General features: G+C 41.2%; 1 protein-coding gene and 1 long non-coding RNA gene across 3 annotated transcripts in view; one reads left to right on the forward strand and one right to left on the reverse strand.

Moving 5' to 3' along the window:
• ARHGEF33 (Rho guanine nucleotide exchange factor 33) overlaps positions 1-18,895 on the reverse strand; it is a 91,844-nt gene that overhangs the window by 60,314 nt on the left and 12,635 nt on the right. For both annotated transcript variants that reach the window (XM_042933189.1, XM_042933188.1), the window contains exons 6-13: positions 17,727-17,786; positions 16,459-16,683; positions 11,701-11,830; positions 6,339-6,471; positions 4,317-4,400; positions 3,059-3,142; positions 1,263-1,411; positions 93-257 (exon numbers count right to left, since the gene is read on the reverse strand). In XM_042933189.1, coding sequence (XP_042789123.1) covers positions 93-257; positions 1,263-1,411; positions 3,059-3,142; positions 4,317-4,400; positions 6,339-6,471; positions 11,701-11,830; positions 16,459-16,683; positions 17,727-17,786 — 1,030 coding nt within the window. The remainder of the gene's footprint in view (positions 1-92; positions 258-1,262; positions 1,412-3,058; positions 3,143-4,316; positions 4,401-6,338; positions 6,472-11,700; positions 11,831-16,458; positions 16,684-17,726; positions 17,787-18,895) is intronic.
• LOC122216397 overlaps positions 4,256-18,895 on the forward strand; it is a 52,314-nt gene continuing 37,674 nt past the window's right edge. The window contains exons 1-4 of the long non-coding RNA XR_006200874.1: positions 4,256-4,357; positions 4,585-4,674; positions 6,360-6,446; positions 17,203-17,290. This is a non-coding gene — a long non-coding RNA (uncharacterized LOC122216397). The remainder of the gene's footprint in view (positions 4,358-4,584; positions 4,675-6,359; positions 6,447-17,202; positions 17,291-18,895) is intronic.

Genomic DNA, 18,895 nt, shown 5'->3' on the forward strand with positions numbered 1-18,895 from the left:
ATACTCCTCGTTCAGGCTGTCCTGCTACCCCACACAGACCACTTGGCACCCAGGGCCTTGCCATTAGCATTTCCACAGCAACAGGTGCTTACGTGACAGCAGGGCCAGAGCTGGGAGCAGAAGGGTAGGGTTGTAGCATCTCTTCTGAGTGGATCCCGCTGTCACGGACAGCCTCAGGGCCTGCAGTGGGGGAAGCATCTTGTCCAGTGTTTGCACACTGGGAAGCCAGGCCTTTGTACAGCTTCGCCATGGATGACCTGTGAGAATAGAAGTAATCATTTTCAGGGTGTACATTGGGAAATTGGCTCTGAACACACAGATTAGGACAAGAAAGATAAGGAGACATTTCTTAGATGAAGCTCATCTGTGAAGTTCTCTCTCTCTCTCTCTCTCTCTCTCTCTCTCTGGCCCTCTACAAACAAGGTTGTTTACGTAACAGTGTAAGCTAGATGCTGGGCAAGAATAAGGATGCTGATTAATTGCCTGAATTAAGTTTGGGGGAAAGGGGTGGTATAGGAAGATATCTCCCAGACCAGCATCTTTTTCCGGTCTCAAACACCCACAGAAATTATTCTGTTTTCCTCATTGATTGGAATGAGGTTGAAGGAAATCCAGGTCATTAGAAAGTTCTGCTACAGATTGCTTCTGTTCCCTCTGAAGCCCAGATTCTCCCCAGTCAGCCCTTTTTGTTTCTTTTTAGCATTAATTTGTTCAACCACCACCCCTCCCTTATTTGTTTTGTTTTTATCCATAGCACTTATCACTATCTAACTTACTTATTAACTTGCTGTCCAGCCCTAGAAAGTGAGTTCCATGTGGCAAAGATTTTTGCTTGTTTTGTTCGTTGCAGTATACTCAGTGCATAGAGCAATGCCTGATGCATAGTAAGTGCTCAATAAATATTTGTTGAATTAATGAAAGAACCTACATTCTGGCCTTTAAACTGCATTTTTTTAGTCTGGCAAGCTTAGGGAAACAATTTCAATGGTTAGTAACATGAGATAAGGGGGTCTGCATAAGTATTAGAGTAAAACTGTTTATTTTTCTGAGGTAATTTCCCCCAGGTAATAGGTACCTCCCTCCCTATAGCCAGCCTGGCCATCTCATTCCCCACCTCTTCTCTGTTCTCTTCTACCTCCTGTCACTGCATTTCAGCCACTTTCAATACAGTGCGGTTACTTGTGACAGGTACCCACATTGTCTGTATTCTTGTTCTTAGAAACCTTTGATAAACCCTCTAAGCAGCACCATCAGAACCTTACTTCTTGAGCTTTTTCCGTTTCTGAATAAGCAAATCCTCGTTGCATTGAAACAGCAGGGTGTAATGCGAGATAAATACTCGAAGGCGCTGAACACACACCAGAAGTAGGTAATAGTCAGGGTGTTCCTGCTCTGTGAACTTCAGGACGTTCTGGATGGAGGAAAAAAGGAAGCAGCATTGCATAATTAGAATGAAACATTTTGTCTCTTGTACCCTTTGCCTCCATCTGTTGTGAGCGTTTGGTAGCCATTTAATCAAAACAACAATACATATGGCCAATCTAATTGGCTGAAAGGTTAATCTTAATCTAATTAATCTGAAAGGTTAAACTTGACGTTCTCTTTGTCCATCCCACCAAGGGAGACTAATAGTCATCACTGTTCCTGTTTTGGCTGGATGTAAACATAGGCTAATTCCATCTGAAAAATTTGAAGGATCTATTCATTAGATTTTTGAGGTAATGGAGCCATTCTAACAATTACTGTCTATAAGCAATGCCTTATAACCCAAATAAGTCAGACTAATGGTGAGAATGTCAGACATCAAGGGGAGGATGTTTATGATCAAACCTGGTCTGGTGGTCCCTACTATATTGCCTACTGTGTGGTAGTGAAACATGCATGTTAGTTGGATCTGGAAAGCTAATGTGTATTGAGTCTTCCTATTGCCAAGTACTAATCCCTTTACATATTTGTTTTCTCATTTAATGTTTACCACAGATAGATAGGTGCAATCATTATCTCTGTTTAACAAATAAGGAAATCAAGGCACACCGAAGAGAGGCAATCTTCATTAGGCCACACATCTAACAAGTAGCAGAGCCAGAATTTGAACTCGTCAGACAGTAGAATCGGGGCTCTCATTTATCATACTGCTTGCAAGACCTGGGTTTGAGTCCTAGATTTTTTCACCTATAACATGTGTTAACTTGAGGAAGTTACTTCTTTGGCTCTGTATTTCCTTATCTAAGCAATGGTAATAATACCTCTTTCATGGGATTATTGAAAACATTAAATAAGATAATTTAATTTATTGTGAGAAGATCTTAAAATCTAAAGCCACATATAATTGAAAGTCTTCTTAATAGTGATACTGGGCTACTTCTACCTGAGATAAATCCCAAGCATTTCTAAGATGCTTTCAACTGAATTACTTAGGAAAATCAGTCAGCAATTAAACCAGAATAGGTGGATGTTAGAAATAAGAGGGACTGGTAGGGATGCTGGTGAGCCTTTCTCTCAACTCTACTTCCTCCAAGGTGCTGCAAGCCCTGTGGAAAAATGATGTGCAGAAGTCACCTCATCAACTTCTTCATGCTTTGTCTGTGACATAAGATATAAGCAATATATGGCAGGCTCTTGGACTCAAGCCAAAAGAAAGTAGTCAAAGAGCACTTAAGTGGACAGGTTACATAGATACTTCTTAGATGCCAGGGATGGGGTAAGAGTTTAGGGGTACATTTAGATGGCTGTAGAACAAGATGGAAGGGACTCAATAGGTACTTAGAGTCTACCAGGAGCTTCTATAGAAAGATCCTGGATCAGCAGAGGTGGTGATTGCTGGTAAATGAAGATAGAACTTCAAAGGCAGACATCATGAACCAAAAATTTTTAGACATTGAGATTGTGGTTCGTACTACAAGGTAGGAATGGGATAATCATAGCAATCTAAATCATTTAATTACTCTTTAGAAATACCAATGATTCTTCCTTGACCCTTTACAGTGTTTCTCATTTAGAAGCCAAAAATAGTAGTTTAGCTTGAAAATCATCTTGGTGACTTCCTAGCCACGCCTACCTGCAGATGTATCAGATATTCAGGGATGCGCTGGACTATGTGAAAAAACAGTGTGTAGATGTCAGATTTAATCTCTTCGTCACCCTGAATGAAAGAAAGGTAGAGTCACTCTTCGGTGTCCCTCTGGCTCTGGCTGCAGAACCCCAAAGTCAGTCCTACCAGAGTAGGCAGAGTTTTTTATTCCCAGAGCATTTTCTTTCTCTAAAGTGTCATGGTCCTTCATTGGATAGGCCACTTGTTCAGAGACATGCTCAAGGAGACAATTCTGTAGCAGGGAGCATATCATATCATTCTTTCTAATCCACCCAACTTTCCAAACAACCCCCTCCCTCCCCACTACTCTTGTTAGCACAGTGCTGGACACAAGTGGGCACTCAATAAATTATAACCGAGTTGAATAAATTCATTCAGGTTCTCTTGTAAGTACTCATTACAGTGGCTTAGTAATAGGCCCTAAGGGTGGACTGGAGCCTCATGAGGGTGAAGACAGAGTATAACTAGAAACTGGTCAGCCGGGCTGGCAGAGCAAACATGTTGGACTCTCCCCATGTCCCTTTCTTTCCCTCCCTTTCCCTTCCCTCTCCTCTCCTCCCCTCCCCTTACTTTCCTTTCCTCAAATATTTGATGTGTGCTAACATGTGGTAGGCGTTATACTTATAGGGTTGAGAGTAGTTGGGAGGGGGGGTGGAAGTAGAATGTTAATAAGAAAGAGACCCTCACCTCTCGTGAAACTTGATTAACTCTTAACTTTAGGCTTCTGATAGAGTTTCTTCCTATTGACCTAAAATAACTAGAATTGTTAGATATTTATATGTGCTTCTTGAGCACCTACTATAGCATTGCAGTAGCAATACTTAAAGCTACATGATTAGAACCACTTTATGATCTTATAAACTGACACAGGATGATTTCAGTTTAATATTCAGATTCAAATTGTACCTGGAAAAAAAAAAAAAAACCCTCATAGAGCATGCAAGCTGTGGCCTGAGGATCTCTGCTTAGAACACCTGTTTACTTTGTGTAAACTTCCAGTGCAATAGAACAGAGAGTCAGCGAGGCAGGGCGTGGACCAAAGCACTGGCACTCATCCTCGAGTGGGCTCCTTTAACTCCAGGTAGGGTGTCAGGGACTCTGTTGGAGCCATTCCTCAGCCTGGAAGACAAGCTGAGTGCATGTGTTGTGTTCCCCTGGGTGGATGAGCAACTTCCTACAGATATACCTGTAACCAAAGGGCAGTACACACACAGAGTCACCTTACCTCCTTCAGAACAACAACATGAACCAAAGAGATGCATTCAGGTAGGTCCCTCAGGTAGGCAACATAATAATCCAAGAAATTATTCTTAAAAACAAACACAAAAATGCATGGTAAGACTCTGGAAACAGGAATGATAGCAGCTAATAGTTTTACAGTCGTGTGTTTCACAAAGGAGTACTTTGCAGAGATTATTTTGATCATTTAATGTGTTCGTTAATATGTTTTGGGGGGTTTTTTAATTCATTTCTTTAAACTTTTTGGTTTTAAGGTAAATATCCCTATGAACTTGAGAACCAACATTCAATAATCCTGCTTTCATGAGAGAAAGTGAAAAACCAATGCAGCGGAGAGGGGTCATGTAAGTTGAAAATTTTTTTGTGTGTGTTTATTTATTTATTTTGAGAGAGATAAAGGGCAGAGAGAGAGGGAGAATCCCAAGCAGACTCCACACTGTCAGCACAGAGCCCAACGCAGAACTCGATCCCATAGAACTGCAAGACTGAGACCTGAGCTGAAATCAAGAGTCAGACACTTAACCAACTGAGCCACCTAGGCACCTCGAAAAAGTATTTTTAAATTGTTAAATGATTAAAATGCATATTTTGTTTTTAAGTGACTTTTAATTTCAGCCATCTGCATCCAGTGAGGAACGTTGTCCAACCCACCTTCTGGTGTCTAGACCAGTGATTCTCAGTTTTTGCCACTAATTGTATATTCCCACCATTTGTTTATTCTTCTATGCAGTATGCCTTCAAGAAAACAATTTTCAGCTTCCAAAGTTATATTCCCACAGATATAACAACTCTCAGCCCAAGAAAGCATACTGAATACAAACAAGTAAAAGTGGTATTAGAGGGATTGCATTATATCCATACAAGTAAATAGTTTGTAAACTATACAAGTAAATAATTTGTGAACTTTGTCTTATTACCTACAGTTGAGAATCACCAATATACAGAATTTGATTGCAGGCTAACTATGGCTTGCAGACCAATTTTAATTAGCCTACACAATATATTTTTTTAATGTTAATTTATTTTTGAGAGAGACAGAGAATGTGAGTGGGTTAGGGACAGAGAGAGAGGGAGACACAGAATCCGAAGCAGGCTCCAGACTCTGAGCTGTCAGCACAGAGCCCGATGCGGGGCTCGAACTCACGAGCTGTGAGATCATGACCCGAGACGAAGTCGGATGCTCAACCGACTGAGCCACCTAGGCGCCCCTCACAATATTTTTAAATAAGAAATTTCATACAAAATTCTGGATTTCCAGTGTCTCTTAAAATATCAGATCTGGAAACTCTAGTCCCTTCTTCCTGGATAATAATTGGATAATATTCCTTGTAGAAAAGCATATGTGCTCCACTTAAGCTCACCTCCCAACAGTCCATACTGTATTACACTCCGCTTATTTCCACTGATTTATATCACTACCTGGCCCCGTAGGCATTTGAGTTTGCAACCTCTGGCCTGGGTCATACTTTCTTTGTAGAACATTACAGAGATTTCAAAACTTAGCACTCTTCTCCAAAAAGTGAAAATAAAAAACATTCAAGACAAACCACTGCCTATAACATTTTTAAATACCGCTAAGGAATGAAATTAGGTGAGAAATACAAGCACATATACAAACCCCCCTATACTAATTTTGGATGGATGGATATGTATAGATAGATAGATAGATTGATAGATTGATAGATAGACAAATACACACACACTTACGTGCATACTCAATGGGCCGTTCTACATAGTACAGTGGAAAGCGATGGGCTAGAGGTTAGGAGACTTGGGTAACAGATCCATGACTGCCTAGCTAGCCGGGTGATTTCAGCAAAGTCTTTCAATGTCTCTGAACTTTATTTCGTTATCTGTAGAGTGAGGAGGTTAGACTAGATCTCAGCGGGTTTCCTATCTCTGAAAAATCACTGGTTTGAGGTTCTCCATTCAGAGAAGCAGACAAGAGAGACACAGGTGCATGTAATTCAAGTTTATGCAGGATTTTTTTTTTTTTTTTACAACTTACCTCATCATTTGTTAATTTAAGGAATAAATCTCCAAGAACTCCTTGGCGTGGCCACTTCAGGACCCTTTCCTGCAGAGCATGGAGCAAATCGAGGTGCTGCTGGACAAGGTACCGTAAAGAACCAGGGAAGAGGCTTGAAACAGAATAGAGATAGGATCACACAAACCGGGTGTAGAGAAGAAAAGAGCCAGAAGAACATCTGCAGGAGGTCCCATTTTCCCATTCATTCAAAATATTCTGAGCTCTGCATATCCTGAGCTCTGCATTCAGGATTTTTTTTTTTAAAGTTTGCCATTGTAGACCTGACAGAAAATATCCTCAGGATGTGAAAAGACCCATTAGCAATGGTTCCTACACAAATCTATATTGTACTAATAAGGAGCATATCACTTGAATGGCTTTTTTTTTTAAGCTTATTTTTTTTAGTAATCTGTACACCCAATAAGGGGCTCAAACTCACAACCCTGAGATCAAGAGTCACACGCTCTCCCAACAAAGCCATCCCGGCACCCCTTGAATGGCCTTTTTAAAGCCAAACTGTTACTCTCTCATTTATGTGACAGTGGAAATTCTCAGGGAAATCTTTTCCAAAATTTTAAAGTTATTTCCACTTGATGTGCAAAATAGTCTATTCTAATTAGTGTTGTAGACAACAGCACTGAGGTGGCACTTGGTCATTCTTAGCTACTGGGTAAGAGACTGATTTAGGGAAGAAGGAAAACTTGTTTAAAGCTGGCAACTAAACGCTCAGGGGACAGGCATATGAAAGTGTTCATTTCCCTTCCCGTCATTATCCAAGAGGAAAACTGAGCAAGGACAGAGACTTGCCTGGGAAGGCTGTAGACCAGGCCTGGCCTGTTACTCCCAGGAGTTTCACAGAGCCCCTTCCTACTCTCACAGCCCTCTCCCCCATCCCTTAGTGTGCCTCTTTTTTTGTCTGTTTGTTTTTGTTTTTTGGTTGTTTTGTTTTGTTGTTTTTTCAGAGGAAATGAAGGGAGGAGAAGTGTCAGAGAAGGACACAGTGGAGAGGAGAGAGAGAAAGAATCATGGGAGGAAGAAGGGGGTGGATGGGGAAGAGTGGGACAATCAGAGGCCTATGGGAACAAGGATGCAAGCTGCAAGGAAATGGAGTCTTGCTGGGCTACAGCAGGGATCTGAGCCCTAACTTGGTGACTTACAGGAACTGAAAGTAGGTTCCCTTGTGTTTTGAAGACCACATGTTTAACAAAGATGAAAGTGCTGGCCTGCTTGTCACCGAGAGCTGAACTTACGTGGATATTTCTCCAGGGTCCAACGAGAGTAAGTTAGTGGACAGTTGGTGTGCTTTGTCCACCCTGAACAAGCAGACCTTTGTTGAGAACAGTAGAAAGACCATCAGTTTGATAAGAGGTCTTTCAACCCATCTCCAAGGAGAGCAAAGACTCCCCTGGAGCTATAGCTCAGAGAAGACACACAGACTGGAGAGGGTACCCAGCCCCCTGTGAAAAGATACAAGGCCTCCTTCATTCCTGCCTTTTCCCCCTCCACCTCCTGTGCCACTGGTCTCCGCATACGCAAAGCCTGCTGGTCTGCGCTTCCTGAGCTCTTATGGCTGGCATGGTGGGCTTAGGAGATCTCAGTGATCCCTGTCTGGATCAGAGGGAATTTGGAGGAGTGGCTAGGAGACAGTCTGACTGGGAGGAAACCATAACATTGCTGGAGGAAAGCACAACTGATTGAACTGAACAAGTGAAACACTGTGCCAGCAAAAGGTCTAGATGTGAAAGATTTCTCCCCACCCAACGCTACCATGGCTTCCGGTGATATTCCTGATGTGACACTGAAAGCTGTTAGGCCCCCACACCATGGTAAGATCTGACTTGGAAATAGGTTGTCCTTTTAGGTTTTGTAATATCTCTTAGATTACCCCTTTCCTTTTTTTCTTTCTTTACTGCTCTCCTGGCCTTGCCTGGCCTCACCTGAGCTCACCTTCTTTCTCTTTCTTTTGAGACAGCTGCCTTCTGCTACATGGTGATCAGTGTACTTGCAGCGTTGGAGAGCTGGTAACTTGGTTGGAGTCCAAGTACCTCCTGGACTGTCCACTGGGGTAACAGATTTCAGGGTGAGGGATGAGGGTCAGGAAAGGCTAATGCCCCCATCAAGTATTATGGAAACACATAAGTTACAGGAAGAGCGATGACTTGTGGTGGGTTCTTCACCAAATATTGGGGGGAAAATGTTCTATTTAATAAGGATATTATTTGAAATTGGAGATGAGTGTGGAGAAAGTGAGCCAGGAGATGGAGAACAGAGAGAGAAAGAAGGCAAGCAGTATAGACACACACACACATAACCTATTTCACTGTTTTGCCTAGAGCCAGACCTGATTCTCAGAAGCAACTTTTTCATGAAGATGAAAGTATTAAATGCTCAACTTCTTATCTGTTCCTTACCAGGAGTGAAATTACAGCAACGTGAATTTGTTTATTGTTTTTTAAAACCTTCAAAGTTATTTCAACTCCCACACTACAGTACTTAAAAACAAGGGAAATAAACTAAAAGCAATGAAAGAAAACCCAGTTATAGTTTCAAATTAATAACTTAGCTCTTGCCAGTTCAATTTTAGGCCAAAATAACTCCTGAGTTTCAGCAGCAGGATGTGACCCAATCTGACCCGCGTGGATAATGAAACATTCGCCACCTGGTGGTGATCTGTAGCACACTGAGTTCTTGGTGGATGTGGCACTGGAGTTTAGCTTATAAGACTAACTGGCAGTCAAGTCAAGCTGACTTTGCCCCTCCCTACAAGTATTCAGACAGACAGGACTATTTGATCCTGAGCTTATAATTCTATCTATAGAGTGAATCAGACCAGAAAAATCCAAGAACTCCAACTTCTGTGATCCTCCAACAAATGAACAACAGCCCACATGTTCCACTCAGACCTCCGCTGGTAGCTTGTGCCACTGCAGTTTTCAGCCCAGACGCAGGGCTGGCTTGAAACAGGTTGAGGAGTCTCTTGAAGGCTTTTTTTCCCCCCTAGGGAAATCCTAAATTTGTATCTTAAAGGTTTGAGAAGATGTGGCAACCTCAGTTTTGAGTGTCAGGTTATAGTTACGGTGGGTTTTATTTTCACCCCCAAGTTACTTTTCAGCAGGAGCAGAAAGTGCTGAAGCCTTGCAATGTGTGATGGGAAAGATAGGAAATGTTATTAACTTATTTTCATCTTTACATGGGGGAAAATGTCAGTAGAGAAAAGGAATAATCCCATTCTGCTATGTTTTCATTCAGCTGGTCTATTTAAAGCACACACAGAGGCTTCAGAAAAGCTTAGAAAAAAGAAGAAATGTAGTAACTGAAGGAGGATAATGGAAATCTAACCCTAGGGTGGAAAAATGGCAACACTGCAAAGCTCAGAACTAGAATCTTTATATTAGTAAGACTGAGAGTATCAACTTAAAGCTTTTCTCATCTTGATCTATGAAAAGAAAAAAGAGGGTCAGCTTAGTAAATAACTAACATGCATAGCATCGTCATGGATATCAGGAATAACTTATCTTACTTTCATGGAATTTTGTATAATAGTTTTAATTTTTTTTTAATCTCAGGATTTGGGGGAGATTAGTCCTTCCTCAGCAGTGGGTCATAGGAGAACATCTTAGACAAGCAGGAAGTGACGGCAAGTAGAAGAGAGCTTCCGTGAGCCAAGCACATTTCTAGCATCCCTACCTGACAAATCAGTTGAGATCTGAAGTAAGAACCTGTGGGCTGTTAGGAGGGAAGCGTAAGTTGTGAGATGGGAAGAAACAGAAAGTCTGCTTCTGGCTGAGAAACTTGATATGGTGCTTGTCAGTCAGGTGACGTCTTTGAAACTACAAGGTCCTTAGAGAAGTGGCATGATGTGGAAAGATCACAGGGACAGGGGCACACAAGCCTGGGTTTGAATTCGGGCACTAATTGGCCATGTGGCTTTAAACCCCTCTGGACCTGAGTCTCTTCATCTGTAAGACAGGGTTCACAGGGTTCTTGTGAAGGTTTCATGAAGTTATAACTGAAATGCCTAATTACTGTGATCCAAAATGAACAATTCTCTCTCCTTACCCCATCCCCAAATTTTCAGGGACAAGGAAGAGAAGTTGCTGGCTTAGTATCTCAGATGTGGAAGCAAAACCACACCCAGAGTTAGACTTGCCTTTACATTTGATTCATATGTAAGATTGGAGTCTAGCAGGGGAATTAAGGGGCCAGATGGGGAAGGAACGACCAGCAGGAATCTAGGTGGCCACCGAGAGAAGGTGAAGCCTGGTCCAGGGCCTCCAGTGGTCAGAGCTTTCACCATGTCACATCACCCTTTCTATCCCTTGTTTTCTATGCTTTGTTTACCTCAGTTTTGCAGTAAAATAATTCTTGAAAATAGTGAAGTCACTTTCGAGTTTGTCAGGGAGTATCCCCTCATCTTGGCCATTTGGCTATGGGAAGCTTTGTGCTCTGGTGACTAGGTACCTTGTTGGTAGCCGCAAAGCCAAGTAAAACGAGGGGATGGAAAAGAGCAGGAAAATTTGACAATTAGGGGCTTCCCTAGATAGATTCACAATATGAACCATCAGTGTCTATTACCTGATAGCGTATTTAAACCGGTAATGCTACGTTTATCTATAATAGGCCATAATCTAGACTTTCCAAGCTTTTGGATTGACCTTTTCCTCAACTAATCTGGATTATTCCAACTTCATCACATTAGTCCTTTCCACCAAACCAGAGTTTCCTCCTTCCTGCTTTTCTCAATGGAGAAGAGGCAGAGAAAATAGAAAGATTATGGACAGATACCCGTCAAAAGAGTGTTGTAATCTTGGGGCCAGCATGCTCCAGACCCTGTGGAAGCACTGCCCCACAACACACACACCATACACACACACACCACATACACACACCACTTGTGCACCATTCGGTACTATGGGACCACCTGAACAAATGAGAAAGATCCAAGTCCCAGTGTTAACCAGCCCCATGCCATTTATCTGATGGCCACTTAGTGCTTCAGACCTCCCTGAGTCCATTCCCTTACACCCCCCGTGAGACCTGTGGTCCCACGAGAACATGCAGATGTCAACAGAGAGCAACATCTCCCTCACTGTAGCATTTATTTTCCCTTTAGGTTCTTTACAGACATGCCAGGGATACTGAAGGCCCCAGAGACTATACTCAGTTTCTTATCTAAATTTGTGACTTGCCAGGGGTTACCTGCTATCACTGCCTATGCTCTTTTCAAAGACTATTCCTGGAACTCCTCACAGGTCCCAGAATTCCCCAAATGGAAACAATAAACAACTTACCTTAAATCTTAAGCAATCTGAAAAAGGAAAGGCAATGAATACATGGGTACCTTCTCTCTTTGGAATTCCTCTTTCCATCTGACCCTTGGAACGTTGCCTTGATCTTCAGGATCAGAGAGATGTTGATGACGTATTTTCTTTCCGATTCAAGCAGTTCTAGAGCCACGGTCTGTCTTTTAGCTTTAAAAATAAATCAAAGAGGGAATTTTTGTCAACCACTCCTTCCCAAAACTCTGTTAAATTATAGAAAGCAATAAAAAGACACTAAACCCAATAAAAAGAGACATCGGCAAATTTTTGGAAGATGGAAAACAGAATGGAAGCATGGTAATTAATTCAGAGTGAGGGCACAAAACCTTGGTGTTCTCATCCGCAGATGGAAAATCTGCTAAGAAGCAGAAAGGCTCAAGAAGTGGAGGCACCAGGTGCCACAGAAAGTGCAATTTAGGAGCAATGCTGAAAACAGGAGACATGGTCTACATAAAGTGCAATTGAACTTCCAGGCCCCTCCCCCCCATGCCACATGGCTTCCTCATTTATGCCCCATGTGAAAATGGGAAAAACTAAACTAGAGGGGCCCTTATCTCTGGGGTCTGGACTAAAAACATCAGAGAGGAGAAGGAAGAGTTGAGATGCCAAAAGGAAAACAAGGGAACTCAGAAGGCTTGTGTCCTTCTGGAGGAACAGGGAGACCCCCCCCCCCCCCCGCAGCCCCTTCCTCTGGAGGTCTTCCCACAATGCCAGTTCCCACTCCTGCCACTCTTCAGGCAGGAGACTGGAGGATCTACCACTGAAGAAATGGAACTCTCCAAGGAATAAAGACCTACAGACACTGACATAAGGAAGTCACCTATCAAAAAGTTAATTTGCCACTCGATTAGCCTACAGTGAAGCCCATTTCCTGATAAGCTTGGCCAATATAGAATTTTGCAGTATTTAGGGCTGTATGTATATGAAGAAAAAGGTATTTACCCATTAGGAATAAATAGAGACAATGCAGGAGATGGAATGTATAGCATGGTGACTATGGTTAATAATATCATATTGCATAGTTGAAAGGTGCTAAAAGAGTAGACATGAAGTTCTGGCAAGAAAAAAAAATTGTAGTTGTGTATAGTGACAATGTTAACCAGACTTACTGTAGTGATCATTTCACTGTATATACAAATATCAAATCATTATGCTGCACATCTAAAATTAATATAATGTTGCATGTCAATTATATATACCTTAATAAAAGAGACAATGGAGAAACAAAACTTTTTAAAAATCCTACAGTTAATACCTCAAAGAGGTACGAGAAAAACATTCTAATCATTTAGTAGTTACATGATGCTAGAGGCGCCTGGGTGGCTCAGTCAGTTAGGTGGCTGACTTTGGCTCAGGTCATGATCTCAAGGTCTGTGAGTTCAAGTTGCACATCGGGCTCTGTGCTGACATCTCAGAGCCTGGAGCCTGCTTCAGATTCTGTGTCTTCCTCTCTCTCTGGCCCTTCCCTGCTTGCGCTCTGTCTCTCTCTCTCTCAAAAATAAATAAACATTGGGGAAAAAAAAATTTTAATAGTTACATGATGCTGGGTTTTTTTTGTTTGTTTTTTGTTTTTGTTTTGTTTTAAGAAAAGAGAACACTCCAGAAGGAGGAGGAGGAGAAAAAGAAACTTTTTGGCATTTTTTCAAAGATGAAAGAGTGGAAAGTAAAGTCAAGGAGGTTTCCTGCCTTCTTCCCTACTCCCCCACCCCCAAAACAAGAAAGACATGTTGAAGAAAAATAGACTAGAAAAAGATGGTAGTGGAGAAACTCAATCCATGAGACCCAACATCAAATTAGTAGGAGTTTCAGAGAAAATAAAGAAAATGGATGAGAGCATATTATCAAATGAATAATAGAAAAAAAAAAATACCAGGACCCTCATTTCTAGAGGAAAGAGCCCATTGTGCTCAGCGTAATTAATGAAAAAGACTCTTGCACCGCTGTGACACTTCAGCACACCAGAGGTAAAGAGAAGATCCTAAAAGTTACCAGAGAGAAAAATCCAGTAACATACAAAGGACTGGGGATCAGAATGGTACTGGGCTTTCCAACAGTAACACGAGAAATTAGAGGACAATGGAACAATGGCTTCAAAATGATGAGGGAAAAAGATTTTATATTCACCTAAATTATCAACAAAGTATGCGGAAGCTACTGGACAATAGGTTCCATCAAACGAGAAGTAAACCGAGAAACCAAGAAGGACACACAAGATAAAAACAAACAGGAATCTAGCATAGAACTATGAAGGGAATTCCTAGGAAGAGTGGGAAGTCCCGGGAAGGCAGCAGTGCAACAGGCCAGCACGGAGCAGGAGGACAGAGGTCTCTTGGACACATGCTTCTGGGGAAAAGAAGAAAAATGTAAATGAAAGATTTTCCATTACACTGCTAAAAAAATTAAAGAAGACCTATGTAAAGGGAGACATATACCACGTTCTTTGATAGGAAGACTCAATACTATCAAGATGTAAATTCTCTGCTAATTGGAATAAAAAGAACATAGAGTCTAGAATTAGACCCACCCAAATGTGATCACTTGATGTTCTCTATGCAATTCAATATGGAAAGGAAGATAATTTTCAATAAAAGGTGCTGAAGCAACTGAATAATCACATGAGGAAAAAAAAGAACCTGGACTCCCTCACACCATACATCAAAATTTATTCAAGATTAATAGATTGGGGCGCCTGGCTGGCTCAGTTGGTAGAGCATGCAACTCTTGATCTCAAGGTCATGAGTTTGAGCCCCATATTGGGTGTAGAGTTTACTTAACAACAACAACAAAAGATAAGTAATAGATCTAAATGTGAAAGCTAAAACTATAAAGATTTTAGAAGAAAACAAACTAGAATATCTTCACAACTTTGGGATAGGTGAAGATCTCTTGGAAGGACACATAAATCATGATCTATTTAAAAAGTTTAAAACTGGGGTGCTGGGGTGGCTCAGACAGGTAAGCATCAACTTCAGCTCAGGTCATGATCTCATGGCCCGGGGGTTGGAGCCCCAGGTTGGGCTCTATGCTGACAGCATATGGAGCCTGCTTTGGATTCTGTGTCTCCCTCTCTCTGCCCCTCCCCCACTTGTTCCCTCTCTGTCTCTGTCTCTGTCTCTGTCTCTCTCTCTCTTTCAAAAATAAATAAACATTAAAAAAAATTTAAGTTTAAAATTGATAAACCTTATCAAAGTTAAGAGCATCCGTTCATCAAAAGAATATTAAGAAAGTGAAAAAGCAAGCCACATACTAGAATTAAATATTCTCTGCACATACATCTAACAAAGAACTCATATCCAAAATATATTAAGAAATCCTAGTAACTGATAATAAGAAGAGGCACTTCATAAAAGAAGGTGTACAAATAACCAATTAGCATGCGAAAAGATTTTCAACATTATAAGTCATCAGGAAAGTGCAAATTAAAACTACAATATGATACCAGTTACACCCCCATGAGATTGTCTAAAATTTCAAAGACTGACCATACTAAATATTGGGAAGGATGTCAAGCAACCAGAACTCTCAGATATTAGTGGTAGGAGTATAAAATGTCCCAACCTCTTTGGAAAACTGTTTGATGTTTTCTTTCAAAGTTAAGCATAATCCTATCCCAGAATCTAGAGATTTCACTTCTAGGTATACATCCAAGAGAAATGAGGGCATACATCCAAAAAAGACTTAGATGAGAATATTCATACCAGTTTTGCTTATAATGGTCCTACACTGGTAACAGTCCAAATGTCCATCAACAGGAAAATAGATAGGCAAATTGTGGTAAATATATTCCATGTGATTGAACTACTGAATGAAAGACACATAGTGTATTGAGAGAAAGGAGTCTGACTCAAAAGAGTATACATTGTATTATTCCCTCCATATGAAGTTCCAGAACAGACAAAACTAATTTATGGTGACTGAAGTCAGAAGAGTGGTTCTTCAGGTGCATGAGAGAGCTCTCTGAGGTAACAGAAATATTATATATCTTGATCCAGAGAGTGATCACAAGGGGATATACATACATACATACATACATACATACATACATACATACATACATACATAAAAAGTCAATAAGCTTAAATTTAGGTTTTGTGAATTTTGCTTTATGTAAATTCACCCTCAGTAAAGTACTGATAAAAAAAAAATAGCAGCATAAACTGGTTTCAAAACACAGAAGCAAGTACCAGAAGGAACTGTGAAAACAATTTAAAGGGGTTGCTGCTTTCTTCATAATAAACCTTCCGGTACTCTTTATTTTTTCATGTGTTTGATAATAAAAATTAATTTTTGAAAATTACTTTCCACAAAATAGCCAGAGGGAGATGCCATTATGTGCCATATAATAGGTGTTCAGTAGCAACTAGTGATAGAAAGGAGAGGAAGGAAGGAAACGAGGGAGGGAGGGAAGACAGACCTTGATGCAGTATCTGGTATTTTAGTGGCAGACTTCCGATCCAAGATGCACATATGGAAGATTTTGCGTCACTGACAAAAGAGTTCACAAAATTCTGCCCTCTTCTCCACCACCTTTATGCCTTTTTTCTCCCAAAGCACTGCATTTCTAGATGTCATCGATCCCCAGAATCAAGGTGGTGGTCCCAAGCCTGCCATGTGACCTCAGGTGAATCCCTTCCCCTCTACAGGCTTTAGTGTTCATCTGAAAAGAAAACTGGAGACCAGGTGGTCTCATACCTCCACTGAATCTAAATTGCAAGAATTGTAGCCTGTAGGCTTCCTGTTCTTCAAACTTTCGGCCTGCATTCCCCTCTAGGGCTTACCAGCTAAAGAGGTTTCGCATAAAACATTTTCCAGAGAACTGTGCCTGGGCTGGCCAGCGTCCTTGAGTTTATCTGGGTGGTCTTTCGTGACATATTCCTCTCCCCATTCTTTACCATCCTTGGGCTGCCTCCACACACCAGATGAGAGATGGCCCTTGGGCTGGATATCAGCCGAAAGGCAAGGCTTAAGGTTTTCTTCCGCTTCAGGAGTTGTTGGGTTCATTCCTGAAAAATAGCACCTGCCATCAATATCTGAGTTTAAAAAAAAAAAATTGTTGTTAACGGTTAAATAGTATGCCCCTGTTTGGGTATACCTACCCCCTCCACTTGAGGATTAAATACATCAACTAAGGATTAAAGTTTCCACAGTTAACAAAGGATCACCTCTGTCTGTTTCTGGCCTATACATCCTTATTCTTTGTATGTAGTTTCTACTAACTAAGGCACTTTAAAAAATAAATTTATAGGGGTGCCTGGGTGGCTCAGTCAGTTAAGCGCTGACTTTGGCTCAGCTCATGATGTCACAGTTCGCGGGTTTGAGCCCTGCAAAAGGCTCTGTGCTGAGAGTTCAGAGCCTGAAGCCTGCTTCGGATTTTGTTTCCCTTGCTCTCTGCCCCTCCCCCACTCAGGCTCTGCTCTCTCTCAGATAGAATAAATAAACATTAAAAAAAATTAAAACGTTTATATAATAATATATTAATTTGTAATAGTATACGTTGACTCCCTGTATCTCCTTCCTTTTAGGTGAGCACACCAGAGGAAAAAAATACAGAAGAAAGATGCCAAACACAATGTTTTTTTGTGGAATTTGTCTTCCTTGGTCCTGATAATGGTAAGGTGCAAAAAGGAAGGAGGAATGGAGGGAGGGAAGATGAAATAATTTATAAAATACTGGTGAATTGTCTATTAAGTAAATAACTTTTAAATTAAATAAACTATAAAATGTGTCCACAGAAAACTTAGGTCATGCTATGTACATCTGTAGGTTTCCCCTGAATGTTATTTCATTGATAATTGAAATGAGCCAGAAAGAACCAAGGATTCTGGCTTTGTCTTAAACATCCTGACCCATTCTCGCTCCTTGGGTTTAACTGAGTCACTGACCTACTCCACCATTCATCTTAGATTCTTAGTAACCATAGTGCTTTCTCTTTGCCTGAGTTCTTTCATGCCTGCTTTGGGACTGAGGGAGTAGAAACAGGAAAGGTAAAAGCAGGGAAAGGGCATACTTGCTAGAAGAGAAGAGAACTAAAAACAGAGCCACTTACCAGGACCCATCATCCCCTTCACATTACTGTCTCCTACATGCATGGATCGGGACTCTTGAGCTGCAGAGGAAGGAAAGCTTTCAATCAGTACTCATTCCACTAACATGGGCTGGCACCTTCTATGAGCCAGACATTGGGGACAGACTCAAAGTTGACAGTTTACTGAGAGAGAGCAGTAAAAAAAATAATAATAAAATCTCAATATAGTGGCAAGCACTATTTTCCCATCTGTAAAAAGATATATTAAGTGGCATTTACCTCATAGACTACCGTAAGAATTAAATCAGTTATTATGTGTAACCTATACACAGTAAGAGCTAAATTATTATTTAACTATGATGGAGAGGATGGTGATGATGGGAAGAGCGGGAACAACGCTGCTCACATGTAAGTCAGACCCTGTCACTCCTCTGCTTAGCCCTCCAATGGCTTCCCATAAGCCAGAGGCTGTATAATGACCATTAGGCTCTAAAATATCTGCTCCCTTCCCTGCCTGGTGTTTCCTTCTTTTTTTAAAACCCCATCTCCCCTTGTCTCCCTTGTTCACTCTGCCTTAGCCCCACTGCTCCTGTTCTTCCTTGAAATCTTGGCTGTGTTCCCACCAGGACCTGTTCCCTTTCTTCCCTGTGGTATGCAGGAGCTCACTTCCTCACTTCCTTCAGGTCTTTACCGGGCACCCTCTCTAAAATTACACCTGTGTTTATTTTCCCCCTTATCACTGACAAACTACATATTTTATGTATCTTGTTCATTGTCTGCTTCCTTCAGAACAAAGGCTCCAGGAGGGCAGGAGTGTTTGTTGTTTTGTTCACTACTATCTCCCACCATCTAAGTCAGTGTCTGGGATGATGGATGGATAGGAGGAAAGACGAATGGGTAGTGGAAGAGTCAACACCTTGACTGCAATCTCCTAAGAGAGTCATAGCAGCAGCTATGAATCAACTATGTTATATAAGCTACCTCTGTTATAACAGTGGGGGAAGGAGGGTTACCATCACGCAGCTAAATGAACTCCATCGAGCACTTCGCAAGTTATCATTTTAAACCTTTTGTCTTGTGAACATGTTCAACTTCCCCACACTTGGCATTGATCTGCCCTCTACTTTCCAAGGCTGTCCTGTATTCTTTCCTAATAAGATCATCCTTTTACATCATGTTCTTCATGACAT

This window comes from Panthera leo, chromosome A3 (assembly GCF_018350215.1).
Source record: "Panthera leo isolate Ple1 chromosome A3, P.leo_Ple1_pat1.1, whole genome shotgun sequence".
NCBI classification, from domain to species: Eukaryota; Metazoa; Chordata; class Mammalia; order Carnivora; family Felidae; genus Panthera; species Panthera leo.